At 41.7% G+C, this 14,977-nt stretch overlaps 1 protein-coding gene across 1 annotated transcript in view; it reads right to left on the minus strand.

Annotated features, from left to right (window-relative positions):
* Positions 1-1,786: 1,786 nt before the first annotated feature.
* Positions 1,787-14,977, minus strand: part of ARHGAP28 (Rho GTPase activating protein 28) — a 59,955-nt gene continuing 46,764 nt past the window's right edge. The window contains exons 9-15 of the mRNA XM_035125452.3: positions 13,738-13,900; positions 12,221-12,303; positions 10,580-10,777; positions 8,838-8,981; positions 7,816-7,940; positions 7,305-7,363; positions 1,787-5,963 (exon numbers count right to left, since the gene is read on the minus strand). Coding sequence (XP_034981343.3) covers positions 5,872-5,963; positions 7,305-7,363; positions 7,816-7,940; positions 8,838-8,981; positions 10,580-10,777; positions 12,221-12,303; positions 13,738-13,900 — 864 coding nt within the window. The 3' untranslated portion in view covers positions 1,787-5,871. The remainder of the gene's footprint in view (positions 5,964-7,304; positions 7,364-7,815; positions 7,941-8,837; positions 8,982-10,579; positions 10,778-12,220; positions 12,304-13,737; positions 13,901-14,977) is intronic.

Genomic DNA, 14,977 nt, shown 5'->3' on the forward strand with positions numbered 1-14,977 from the left:
TTTATGAGGCCTTCCAGGCCCCGCCCTAAACCAGGTGGAAGGAGGCAGGGACAGGGCCTGTGGGCACTCACAGCAGGAGAGAGTCCTGGGCAGCACCAGCAGCAGAGCAGCGGCAGCAGTCCTTTATGAGGCCTTCCAGGCCCCGCCCTAAACCAGGTGGAAGGAGGCAGGGACAGGGCCTGTGGGCACTCACAGCAGGAGAGAGTCCTGGGCAGCACCAGTAGCAGAGCGGCGGCAGCAGTCCTTTATGAGGCCTTCCAGGCCCCGCCCTAGACCAGGTGGAAGGAGGCAGGGACAGGGCCTGTGGGCACTCACAGCAGGAGAGAGTCCTGGGCAGCACCAGCAGCAGAGCGGCGGCAGCAGTCCTTTATGAGGCCTTCCAGGCCCCGCCCTAGACCAGGTGGAAGGAGGCAGGGACAGGGCCTGTGGGCACTCACAGCAGGAGAGAGTCCTGGGCAGCACCAGCAGCAGAGCAGCGGCAGCAGTCCTTTATGAGGCCTTCCAGGCCCCGCCCTAGACCAGGTGGAAGGAGGCAGGGACAGGGCCTGTGGGCACTCACAGCAGGAGAGAGTCCTGGGCAGCACCAGCAGCAGAGCAGCGGCAGCAGTCCTTTATGAGGCCTTCCAGGCCCCGCCCTAAACCAGGTGGAAGGAGGCAGGGACAGGGCCTGTGGGCACTCACAGCAGGAGAGAGTCCTGGGCAGCACCAGCAGCAGAGCGGCGGCAGCAGTCCTTTATGAGGCCTTCCAGGCCCCGCCCTAAACCAGGTGGAAGGAGGCAGGGACAGGGCCTGTGGGCACTCACAGCAGGAGAGAGTCCTGGGCAGCACCAGCAGCAGAGCGGCGGCAGCAGTCCTTTATGAGGCCTTCCAGGCCCCGCCCTAGACCAGGTGGAAGGAGGCAGGGACAGGGCCTGTGGGCACTCACAGCAGGAGAGAGTCCTGGGCAGCACCAGCAGCAGAGCAGCGGCAGCAGTCCTTTATGAGGCCTTCCAGGCCCCGCCCTAGACCAGGTGGAAGGAGGCAGGGACAGGGCCTGTGGGCACTCACAGCAGGAGAGAGTCCTGGGCAGCACCAGCAGCAGAGCAGCGGCAGCAGTCCTTTATGAGGCCTTCCAGGCCCCGCCCTAGACCAGGTGGAGAGAGGTAGGGACAGGGCCTGTGGGCACTCACAGCAGGAGAGAGTCCTGGGCAGCACCAGCAGCAGAGCAGCGGCAGCAGTCCTTTATGAGGCCTTCCAGGCCCCGCCCTAGACCAATGCTTAATGCAGCTGATATGAGATCACTGGTTTCCAGAAGTGAGGCTGCAATCCTAACCCCTTACCTGGCAGTAAACCCCATTGAATTCAATGGGACTCCCATCTGAGTCAACATGGTTAGGGTTGCAGCCAAAGTCTGTAATATCTGTTAGAATCTAAATTTATTCTGGGAGCACTCAACAAATTTGGAAAGCTTAATGTCTTCTTAAAACCCCTTTTAAGGAGTTGACAGGCATGTTTGTTTGATTTTGGAGTGTAGGTTGGTTTTCTTTGTAGCAGATCACATCATGAACCATTAACTAAATTCACTGGGATTAATTGTTCAAGCATAAGACAACATTTTCATGCCTCCAAAAATCCTGGCCATCTAATACACAAACAAGACACAACAAAATATCTTATTTGGTTTAGGAATACAAGATTAATCTAAGTAGGCCTATATATCAAGCCCTTTTTATGCATTTCACTTTTAAGTCACTCATTTTCAGGAAGCCATGTTTTAAGTACAAGATGCAAGAAAGAATGTAAGAGGTTTAGTTGATAGCATTTTAATTGTTTTCCTGAATTAAGTACACACATGCTCTACTTTCTAAATCCTCTGTGTTTAGTCAGAATGCTGTAATCAAACATTCACAACAGATGGTCATTGAAAACAAATGCTAACAGATTTCATTTTAAAGGCATTGTTTTAATACTACTAGAGTATTATTATTTTTTAAGGACTGTTTTAAAAAGTGATATGCCTCTGACATTAGCTTCCAGCTAAATTCAGTATAAACAGAAATGAAAGTGCAGAGGATTCCGGGTTGTTGTTTTTTAAATCTAGTACAATACTTAAGACACTTAACACGTTAAACGATAGCTAAAGTCCAGATTTAACTATGGAAAAGAACACATAAAAATTGCAGGATGATAGTTTCCACTCCCTATATAATAGAAAAATGGATGTTGCAATAGAAGGGAATGCCTGCAGCTATACACATATTGGAATCTGGGTTGGGGGGTGGGAGGCATCCTTGCCTTCTGTCAAATGAATTGGAGGGAAAGAACAGCCAGTGCACACTTGCCTTCATGCAGCCAGGACAGCAGCAGTGTGTAGGTGCAGATCGCTAGCTGTACCTGCTGTCAGCTAGGCTGAAGGGAAGCAAGCAGCTCTTTGTTTGCTTCTCTTTACTTGCTTCTCTCTATTCTGTGGCCTATAGGATAGGTAGGGGGAAATTGGGTTGTGGGGATAAGCACCATTAGGAACATTACCCCAGAGCCCAATTTCACTTTCCACCTAAGATAATATATGGTACAAGTGATACTGTTTGCTTGCAACTTAAAGGGGTGCATGTGTCTACATTTTGGAAAGTTGTTAAGACATGATAACAAAATTTTGCACGATGCTTCCTGAGATCAAGGAGCAGGTTTTTCATTCATGTTAGATGAATCAAGATGGCCTCATGAACCTTTTAAAACTGCACTTATTTTAACCACTGATGTCAGAACTGCAGTGATTTTTTTTGGTTCCTCAGAATTCCCAAGCAAGGCCAGGTATACAAGGCTGTTAGTGTTTATAAAAAGAACAAAGTTGGCTTGATTACGTGAATAATTTGCCCGCCTCTCCTGGGGTCCTTTAACTGACAATGGGAGCGTATCCTTTGCAGTTTAAGAGCTGACTGAATTGACAGCTAGAGCTCTCCAGTATCTGTTTACTTTCATCCCAGTGTCTGTCTACCACTGAGGAAAGTTTTGTAGTTTCTGATGCACTGTGGGGTAGGTTAGAAGAGGCAAGTGTGGTTGGCACAGCACCTTTCCAGTTGTGCTACCCCGTCTTGACCCTGATCCTGCTGTGGAAAGTGAGTGGCTCAGTTGAGAAACTGGGTTCAAATCTTCCATAGGGTAGAAAGGAAAATATGGGAAGATGGCTCTTTCCATGACCATACAGATATGAGTAGCTGACAAACTGAGATGGAAAGCATTGGAAAGAAGGACTGGTGGAAAATACTTGTTCATGTGCAGCGAGGTAAATGGGGGCACAGGAAATAAACACTGATATAGTTCCAGCTGATTGAAAGTTGGGTAGTTAGATAAAAGACAACCATTGTGTGAACCAGATAGCACTTCATGACACTGAAGGGAAAAGAGCTTTGGCTGTTAAAAACACACAGATAAGCTTGTAACACATGAACATCAAAAAAGACCAGGTTGGAAAGGTAGCGGAAAATACATTCTCTTAACCCTGCCTTTCACTCCTGTGGCAATTTAGCACAGGTTCATACATGCAAATAAAAATTAATAATAACTGAGTAAGCTTGTAGTGAAGGGAAAGTAGAACCCACAAGCTGAATGTCCCCACATTTTGCCCCCAAAATGTGCACACCTCCAGAGGGGAAGTTTAGTTAGCACTGATCACATATAGTGGGGAAGTAGCTGATGAAATCCACCCACCCCAGTGAACAGCTGATCAGGGCAGACTGGGTATCTGGGTCCTTTTGGATTAAGTCCAAAGGTGCTGAGCACGTATTATTCTTAAAAAAACAAAACAATGAGGTAGTTTGCACTGTTAAGACATAAGCAACTGATTGTTATAGAACGTTCCAGTACTTCATTTGATCTTAGCTGAAAGGCTGAGAAGCCTTTTAAGACATTTATTCTGTTTTGTACAATCACAGACTCTGGGCGCACAACAGAGCTTTCTCTCCTGTCCCCTCCAACTCCCTGCATGCCTTCAAAATCAGCACATAAGCAGAGTCCCGCTGGTGCAGCATTGGATACAGCCCATTGAGTGTAAACTTTGTGCCATCTCTGCCTAATATCCCTCTAAATGTTTTGAATTGTTCCCCTATATACAAAAGTTACTACATCAATATATGCTACATTGATTTCAATTAAAGCGTGGCATTCCCATTGCTCAATGCCATCCGGAAAAAACTATGCTGAGGCCCATTGAGTCAGTGCACTTGCTGAAAATACCCACCCTTCTTCCTTTCCATGGTGTCCCAGCCCAGCTTTTTAAGAGAAAACCAAACCACATTGAATTAACTGTGCAGTAAGTATTTGAATTTAAATGAGATTCTGCTTTGCATCTTATGAGGTTTACCAAAAAACCCACAAAAAACTTTCTACAGATAGGAATAAAAATGGAAATATAGATTCATGCTGCAGAACTAGCCTCCTATTGCAACCATCAGTCAGTTAATACCTCTCATTGGACATCCAACTTTCTCCCTAAATCTATTCAATTCAACTTAATTCAAGGCCTGATTCAGCCAACATTAGGCACTTTTCTTGTTATGCAAGAGATTTAAACACATACTCAATTCTCCAGTTAAAAGTGCTCAGTGTTGTCTGGATTTCCCCAAAGTTTATACAAGTACGTAGCCTTCAGTGTTTTCAGACCTGGGACCTTTAATACAAACATGTGTCTGGGGACTCATTTCTCTTTTTTATCCATATATTTGTATGGTGATAGTGCTGCTGTTGTGACCCATCTTAGATCAGGCTGTGACCTGATAGGGGAGAGGTAGCCAATGTGGAACTTACACCTTCTATCATCCTTGAGCTATTGGACCATGCTGGCAGTGGCTGATGAGAACTGCAGTCTGAAACATCTACTTCTGCAGTAATGAAAACCAGTTGTCTAAAATGCCTCTTACTAAAAACACACTTCATTAAGGCTCTGAGAATCTAAGATCACTTCTCCCAAGCCATTGTTTTAAACACTGTTGGTTCAAAATTAAAAGGCAAAGAATGAAATAAAAGGAGGAATGGGCACCTTTCAAATAAGTTATCATATCTCATAGGCTGAGAATGCTTAACAGTATGGCTGGGTTTTTTTTAAAGAAGACTTGAAAATTTCATGAAGAATCAAGGCCTCCATCTATCATTTAGTTCTTTCCAAGGGGTTCACGTGTAGCTCAATCAATAGTACAGTATGTGAAATGAATGTGTTACAAATCAACTTGTATTATTACACATTAATTTGAACATTGGTAAAGTCAGAGAAATGCCATTAAAATGCTGAATAGCTATATGTTTATATACATGCACAGTAAATTAACAGTAAAAAAATTGCCTTTACACAGTAGTTTCCCCCTTCTCTTTGGCAGTAGTAATAAGAACTGAGGCACAGGTATTAACATCTGACAATAAAAGCTTTCCTTTCAACATGAATGAGTTGTCACAGAATTTTGGCACTGCCATTTTCCTTATTGAATGATACTTCTTTCCCTTTGACTAACTTGTTATTAGTGGTTCATCCTTTGTGTCCTGGGATGCCTCAGTATTTCTTCCATATAAAAGGCAGGTGGCAAGATAGGGGGGAAATTCAGTTTTTATATTCTGTTAAACAAAAAAGTTCTATCTATATTCCTTCATGTCAGTTGAAACAGGCACCAGTAAAACCAGTGTTAAAATGTACTCATTTCAAAATAAATTATTATAACAAACCCTAGGTTGGGTTGTATGAGGCATTGGAAGGGAAGATATTATAAAATATGTTCAGAAGATCATGCAGAGTAGCAACTACTTTGGTTTCATCCTTAGCAACATGGCTCTTCTTCATGTGGAAGCTTTTCAACCATCCTTTTGGCATTTTCAGAAATGATTTGCCAAGGTGTCTTTTTACAAGTTTCAACTTATTTTTGGTTTTATCACCCATTCCGCTTGAGGATTTGCATGGTAAACATCCAGCATGTAAGCATCTGGATCCAAACAGTGCTGTCCTGAAAGAAACATAGGAGTTAAAAAAAGTTTTTAGCTTTGTTTATAAGCTGTGGTAGATTTTTATAAAGTCATTTTTCCCCATTCAGGGACAGGGAACCTGTAGCACGCTGTATACTGCTCAGTGTACAACTGCCGTCAGCCCCCACCAGAAGGCTAATAGTCAAGGATGACAAGAGCTCCAGTCCATCAACAACTGGAAGGCCAAAGATTTCCTTCTCCCTGTTCCAATATAAATCCTCCATAGCTGTAATGTGTGAATTCTACATTTCCAGAAATATCTCCTTTTGCCTTTGAATGATGCTCAAAGTTCAGTAAAATCCACCAGGGTACAGGAACTCCCATAACTGCAGTAAACGCCACAAATATTTATCTTCTGGCCTTGTGGTTTCTGTTTCAACTGGGCACTCTCTAAACAGTTAAAATGTGTTCCAATCACATTTTAGGTTTTAGGGAAGACAGGGGGATTGGGGCATAAGGAAGAACAATTTCATTTTCTGTGCAATAAACGGAACATACACATAAAGTTCTTAAGGGTGTTCCTGCAGACACATAGAAAATGAAAAAATGCACTCTTACTACCTGCCCCTCAACAAAGCCTGTGAGCAAGCAGGTCTATGTGTTTCCATCTTTCACATTCAAAACATATCTTAACGTTTAAAAGCTACAATATAATGTAAATTTGACTTTAATAATTATTGAAATAATGAGATTTTTGATCCCTACTCAGGTTGGGGCCGTGGGCAGGTGCTTTTATTACCCACTCTACCTAGAGTACTGGCAGGAGTACTTTCATGGTAAGCTGTTACAGGAGGCAGCAGAATGAGACTTTTGAATGCTACACCATGATTCCATTATTTCAGTTCTTCTTTGCGATCACTCGTAATCGAGTAAGATGGTTAAAATCATGTTTATGAAAAACAATGAGTCCGTAAGTGACTGTGGAGGTCAATTCTGGATCCACATGTCCTTCCGCAGTGGGGACATTGGTTTCCAGGCAGGAATTGATCACGGTGTGGAATTGCCAAGTCTTAGCACATTTCTCCCTTGCATCCTGAGTTTGAGTGTCTTCAGAGCCCATGACACCTTTGGTAAAGGCTGTTCTCCAACTGGAGTGCTCGCAGGCCACTGTTTCCCAGTTGCCAGTGTTTATACTACATTTTTTAAGATTTGCCTTGAGACAGTCTTTAAACCTCTTTTTGTTGACCACCAGCATTATGCTTTCCATTTCTCATGGGTCAATTTCGCCTGGCAAAGCTAGCTGCTCATCACAGTTGACTTTAGGCACATATCTAAAAACCAATCTAAGACAAGGTTGCTACTGTTTCAATTTAGGCACTAACCTATATTTCCTCCGATTTCATGTAAACTTTGAATCTGCATCTTCTCTGATGATCTGTGGCTACAAAAGAAAACAAACAAAACATTAACAATCATACTGTACCGTAAAGCTGCTGGTAGTGGTAAAGTTTAATCTGATGGGATTTTAACCACCTACAGAGTGCCCTGCTGGGCTTGCTTCACCTTTCTGTCTCCCATAATGGTCTCAGCTGTTGTCGTTTGGTGCACAAAGTCAACAAATTGTTGGAAATTGTGTGATGATTGGTGGAAACGAATTGGGCTGGAAATTTTGTGCCTGCAAAGCAATCACCTGGCCGCTTTACATTAGCCTGAATCTTGTCACCTCTTGCATGTGTGAAACTTGCATGTATAACCAGTCAGAATAATGAATGGAAGCTTCTCTCGCTCCTTACACAGTTAGATAAAACTGAAGTTGGAATAATGAAAAGAATAGTATGGTTCTCCTCCAAAATCTTCCCATGAGCTGTTCCTCATCATCTTGCTTTTACTCACCTGTTTTCACAGTAAAACCGTGCCAGAATATCTTTGGCTTTTGTTTGATTGTTCAGCTGGATTGCCATAGAGATTTTTGAATGCAATGGAGCATGAACTCTTATCACCCCTTCTGGTATATCAGACTGTAGAAACAGAGGAGAAAAACAACTTGCTAAAGTCAACAAATTGGTTGGGCAAAGAATCCTTTTCAAAGGCAGTGCCATCCTTTCATCTAATATAATATGGGATAGCTGCTAGTCTTCATTTTCTGAAAAGCCCTGGGACCAATGAAAAAGACTCTAAAAGGAAGCTGGGGTGGGGGCAGAGATAGGTTGTTCTCCCCCTCCCACCTTTTGCCCTACAGAGCCCAAGCCCAAGCCCAAGCAGAACTTTGATTTGGTGTGTCAGCCGCCACCTGCCCAGTAGAATTGCACTGCCTGGAAATAAATTATGGCATGTCTGGGCCTTTTGAGTAGACTGTTGGTGGCTCTTAATTACTTAACTCATTCATATTTTAACACTTCATACCCTGCATTTTAGAGAACCCCCCCCTTCCACAAAAGTAGATAGCAACAGAAACCAATTTAGCTAATGTAAGTTAAACAACTAAATTAAAAAAAACAAAAGCAGTAAAAATAAAATAAAATAAAATACAGAAGCAAAATAAAACAATGCTTAAGAAGGGCAAAACCATGGAGAACAAAAACACTGAGCAGCAGTCGTGCCAGGAAAGTGCTGAAGGAAGACACCGAGGCATGTCCTAGGCTCCAGCTGATTTCTCAGACTCCCCTTGTGCCTCTTGTATGGAAGGATTGGGGTTTATGCCCGAATTATAATACACCTGTCCTTCAATGGTTGAAAAGCCTTGCCACTGGCACAATTCAGCGTGTTGCCTTCATCCCATAAAGCCCTAGAACAGCCTTCCCTATATCACTTTCTTTTAATGCCATTGTCGCGAATTTCCTCTGGCATAGTTTTTATTTAAAAAGAAATAAATGCAACTAACTAACCACCACAAACAGTAAAAAATTTAATACCACCTCTGTTCTTTCAGGCCTCTCCCGTTCCATAGTTTTTCTTCTCAATAGCCTTCGCACACCCTTGTCAAACATCAGCTGTCTCTTTGTATTGTTTATGGCAGCTTCGTTCATCTTTCTCACCTGAGATATCAGAAATGTTGGAACCTAAAGAGAAGGAAGAAAATAAAACTGAGTCTACATTACAAATTACTTCCTAAAAGCCTTTCTTCTACCCCAGTGCATACATATACTCATGGAATATAATCCTACTGTAGAAAATCCCAGTGTACAATCTTGAAAACAGAGGTCTCATTTCAACTTCCTGAAAAGAAGCATGCAGAATCTTAAGTGGCATTTTCTGCACTCTCTCATCAATCATAGCTTTCATCCCTGAAATTGAAGTAACAGTTCTGGCTGTAAATCTACTTATTCAGCTTCTTAATTCTCTACAGAGAAAGGTGATGAGTTCCTGCAATATCCCCTTTTAAGCCTTTTTCCTACTGCAAAGTTCTTGAACGTACCAAGAGTTTGACATGCTAACAGTGCACTTATTACAAAGCTTCAAAAGTCCCATTTGTAACTAGGTGGATCAAGCCCAGCCTTCATGGTCTTGCATAAACACAAATCAAAGAGATTATAGATGAAAAATGCTTGTCACCACTGGGTTATCATTCTTCCAGCTTCTCAGACTTCCTACCTTAATATTTAGCAAGGGTTTGGGAAACCTAAGAGAAAGAAACTTTAACAAATATATATTTCATGTGTGCCTCTATTACAGGCTGTTCCCCTGATTTATTACTTTAAAAGAAATAGTTTGCCTATAAATGCTCTGTGTGCTTTATATTTTGCACTTCAGTCTCTATTTCTGTGAAATTACTAAACATATCTGCATTAGTTCTCAGCCTGGACTTGTTCAGCTTGTATGAAGCTTGCACAAGACTTCTATGAAACTGGTATTAGCATTTGTAAAAATAGAGATGATGCATTTGCAAAGGTCTCCAAGACAGAGATTAAGCTGGGGGGTTTTCCTACTGGAAAATGGCACTCAGTATGTGCTCAGAGGTGCTTTCTCTTGCCAGCTAGACTGAAATGTTCAGAAACAAGTGTGAGAGGTATCATTGATGATCCTCAAAAGTGGATCTTCTGGGTCACGAAACATGGTCATTTAAATCAAACCTGGAGAAGGAATGTTCATCTGCTATGCAGAGACCAGTATGCAGAAAAGCCAGTATATTGCTGTGCAACAACAAGAGGAGTAATCTGGAAAACTTGCAAGTGGGAAAGCTATACCTGTATGGAAATTCATTCATATCTTAATTCACAAAAAGAACTATTTTAAATTAAGCCATAGCTGCCATATTTTTCAAGTTAACAGAATTTTATCCATTAAAAAAAATCAGTATAAACATTCTTAACTGTTTGGAATTATCAAGGTAGCATATTCTCTAGCATCAGTTTTATCACCTTTTTGGCAGAGCATCTTCAGAGTTTGCTTGCATAATTGATTGATTGATTGATTAATGTTATTATTTACAGCCCAGTTTCCAATACATATAAAAACATAATAAAATGTCAGATATGAAAAACTACCCGATAAATTCCACAAGCATTCTCCATCAATGCATTTCCATATTTTGAAAATATGTGTCTGTTGCATTTCTGCCTGGCACCCATCAGTTAAAACCACAGGAGCTCTCTGAAGAAGATGTGATAAGTCTATTTAACCTTAATAATAAGTAGACATAATAAAAACTTTTGCTTACCATCCACAGGATATCCTGATATTTAATCAAAAGTCTCACGACATGTGCTGTAGTGGCTGCTGCTAGCATCTCTTCTTGGTTTGCACGTTTGCCTTTGTAGATGAAGAGGTTTGGGGCAACAATCATGGATACATTCCATAAAGTCATTTTGTTTTTCCTTTCATTTGCAACCACCTTCTTCAAGAACTGTAAAAGGGCCTAGTAGAGAGAAGGCTACTCAGACTCAATTTACTGGATCACAGAGACCCTTTAGGGTGTTTCCTGACCTGCATAGTTTAGCCAAAGTAAATCATAGAATTGGAAGTTGGAAGGGACTGTGAGGGTCATCTAGTCCAACCCCTTGCAATGCAGGAATCTTTTGCCCAACATGGGACTTGAACCCACAACACTGAGATTAAGAGTCTCATGTTTTACTGAGTTACACATAAGCTAGTGGTGCTTTTTCTATGGATTTAATTATGCTTAGTTCAGTACTGAATTGTGGTACTTGCAAAATAAACATCAAAGGATGCCTGAAATTAATTAGTGTGCACAATAATTCATGAATAGCAAATCAAGGTGCCATTGATGTTATTTAACAAGTTATTCAATTCGACCTCCATGTACTTCCACTAAACATATTATGTAAAGGTTTGTTTCCAAAACAGCGGACATACTGGTGGGATCTGGGCCACTTTCAGGTGAGCCTGAGTGCTACCATAGCCTCCCAGTGCCTCCTCTCTTGCCACCACAGCCATGCTATAGCCTTTTGGTTGGACCAAGGACAGCACCTCCTTGCATGCTGATTAAAGGTGGCCGGCAGACAAAGAAGTTCCAGGGGAGAGGAGGGAAGGGAGGTCTCTCTCCTTTGAGGGGAAAGAATTAGAGGGGTTGAAGGGATTTAGAAAGTGAAATAAAAGGTTGGTATTTATTAATAATAATAATAATAATAATAATAATAATAATAATAATAACAAACAGTATTTTGTGTTGTGTTGTGTTAAAAACTGGGTGTGAAAAAAGAAGGGGAGGAAAAATTACAAGATAGTTAAAAACACATCGGAAGGTATGCAACAGTGGAAAGGGCAAAAAAAAATATAAAAGGCCTTCTTCATTTAAGAGTCTCCGCATGAACACATTCTTTGTAAATTGGGAAGCAGAGTCACAATACCTTCAGAGCAAATATTTGTGCTTAGTGTGAGAAAAAATGATCTATGGAACTCCTTGCCACAAGGAAATGCTGTGGCAAATAATTTAGCATTTTCCAATGGTGACTTAGCTGTGAGTAGACAATTATGTCAGTAACTGTCAGCTGATTGTGCCAAACTGTCTTCATCTGCCACCAATCTGTGACGGGCTCTGCCCTTTCATCACCATTTTGTCACATTTCAGGTGAGGGCTGGGGGCAGCAGGGTGTAGAAACAGAGAAACCTTGCTACGAAGCGTTTGTGTAAGCTTGCAAAAGAAGGGAGTTCCATTAATTACAGAAATAATTCAACTAGCCTTCTCTATGCTTTCCCCACAGGAAAGCCTTTTTTCCTGAGCTGAGGAAAGGAAAATGACAAGTCTGGGGAGTTTTTGCTTCTAGGTTCTACATATAGAATTGGCTCGTTTAAAAATAAACAAATACAGATGGCAAACCTCATTGAACAAGGTGCCTACCTTGGCTGCGTCCCTGCTGGCATCAGGAAGCAACATGACCAGCAAATGCAAAGCTTGCAGCTGTAATTTGACTTTGGAGATTTCTAAGAATAAAATGATGATGAAGAGTCTGTTAAAGAAACATCTGGGGGGAAGCCAACACTTTATATTTATATTTGGTTTTTTTTTTTTAAAAAAATTACTGTACAGTAATATCTAAGATACTGGCTTTGGGCTGGATGTAAAAGCCTGTGCAATCTCATCTTCCAGTACAACTGAGCTTTCCCCCTTCTCCCCCCTGCAGCCACACACCCCAAACTGGCTGAGGGGGGTGGGAAGGGGAACTCCCAGAAGTGCACAAGGGGGGAGGAGAGGGGAGATCACTCCACCAGGCAAACCAATGTTTGAGCTGACAGTGTGATCTCCTTGGCTCTGCATTTAATCTCTCCCTTTAATCCTTCACACAGCAGGTTGTATTAAACTAACTTTTACCCATCGAAATTAACAACCATGATTAACTTAAGTCCATTAATTTCTGCAGGTCTACTCTGAGTAAAAGTTAGTTGATTGCAACCCAGTTACTTGAATGTAAGTCCCCCAAAACTGAAAGTGGGATTTACTCAAGAGTAAACATTTTCTCTCTTTTTTTACACACACTATCAGGCTGATAAAGGTAAAGGTAAAGGGACCCCTGACCATTAGGTCCAGTTGTGACCGACTCTGGGGTTGCGCGCTCATCTCGCATTATTGGCCGAGGGAGCCGGCGTATAGCTTCCAGGTCATGTGGCCAGCATGACAAAGCCGCTTCTGGCGAACCAGAGCAGCACATGGAAACGCCGTTTACCTTCCCGCTGTAGCAGTTCCTATTTATCTACTTGCATTTTGACGTGCTTTCGAACTGCTAGGTTGGCAGGAGCTGGGACCAAGCAACGGGAGCTCACCCCGTCACAGGGATTCGAACCGCTGACCTTCTGATCAGCAAGCCCTAGGCTCAGTGGTTTAACCACAGCGCCAGCTGATAATCCTACATAAATTAAAACAGAAAATCTCTGTTCTGGTTTTCAAAGGAGCAAGTCTCTTGGAGGGAAGCCTTGTATTCAGGGACAAATTCCCTTCATGCTTTATCCTTTGGGTCACAAACAGGACATCTTTCACTGCAGGCTTCCCATCAATCTCAAGAAAGCCTGCCCTGTAGTTCAAAGCAGCCCTCTGTATAACATAGTACATATCAGTCTCAAGGCAAAACAATATAATTCACTTTCATTTTTTTGGGTGTCACATTGTTTAATGGTGTTCAGGCCCCAGTTATCATTAGGTCATAGATATATTGTTCTGTTAGTCTCAGTTCACCATATAAACTCTTCTCTGTAAATATATGTTGGGACTGCCATGTTCTGGCAGATTTAAGTCTTCAAATGGTCTGTATTCAGGGTCTTATAGTGACTCTGGAGGATGCAGAGACAATGTATGAAGTTTTTCCTGCTCCCTCTGACTTGCTTTTAAAAACAATTCAACAACTTTAATTCCTCTCTACTTACTTTCCACTAATGTGATGAAAGCAGGCAGATATTCCACAGTGAAGAGTGGGCTTGGAAGGTCTCGTATAAACATCTTCAGCAGACCTGCTGCATCATTATTGCGTACCTGATCCCAGTCAAATGTCTCTTCATCAAATTTTGCTTCAATTTCTTGGCGAAGACTCTACAGGACAAGACAAAAATGACATTAATAAATTACTGCTAATAAAGAGAATTCTGCCTTTTTAATTTTGCCATATCCTATTTGGCAAGAATGTAACATCCTGAATCAAAGCAAACACCAGAATAAAAATAAACAAAACTTTCTCTTATTAGATTTAAGCTAGCTTTAAAAACAACAACAAAGCCATAACTCTCAGTAGTTAACTGTCAAAATGCAAACTAACTTGCTGTTGTTGGTAGGCAGAAGATGTTCCAATTCAGGGGTGGTCGATACATGGAGGAAATTAGACATAGCCCTCAGGATGCACCCTTTATGTGCCAAAACAATACATAAAAATTAGGCACCAGGGAACTCCAACTTGGGACTCAGGCAACAAAGCCCAAATATTTTTATTCCCCACACCACTAAGACAGAAAATGTGTGCAGCCCACAGTGACATAAGCTGGCTGGGTCGTTCCAAAACAAACCAGACAACATTGCTAAAAACAAAATGAAGACAAGGGCTTTAATTTTGCCATTTAAGGAGAAAGAATGCAGGGAGGAAACTGATTACAAACAAACAAACCAAAACATAAAAAATTATGTCATGGCATGGGCTGAAATGCATCTGGAAAGTTACAGTATGTGGCCTAGAATGGAATTCTGATGACTCTCATGTAACCACTTCAAAACCATGCAAGTATAAATTTAAAAAAATAGTCATGTTACCCTGCTAGTAATTGTAAGTTGTTGTGTGTGTTTTTTTAAAAAAACCACCACCACCAAAGGACAACTTAAAACCGTATTCGCTAATCGTTCTCAAAAGACACAATGTGTAGCAACAGTCTGACTTTGTGTGGTGGTTGGGTGGTTGAGGGGGAAAAAGAAAATAAAGAGTTTTGGTAGGGTTGTTATGAGCAGGATTTGATTTTACATGCTGGTCTTAAGTTCATTGTGGAATATTAAAATTGCTTAAAGAAGAGTTTACAAAAGGGTCGTTACTGCACATCTCATATTAATGTAGGGAAATTAAAGGTCAGGCACGATTATAAAAAATTAGTAAAATATTTCAAGATTTGTGCCTCAAGCAGTTAGAGG

The sequence above is a fragment of the Zootoca vivipara genome, chromosome 8, assembly GCF_965207765.1.
Source record: "Zootoca vivipara chromosome 8, rZooViv2.hap1.1, whole genome shotgun sequence".
Taxonomy (NCBI): Eukaryota; Metazoa; Chordata; class Lepidosauria; order Squamata; family Lacertidae; genus Zootoca; species Zootoca vivipara.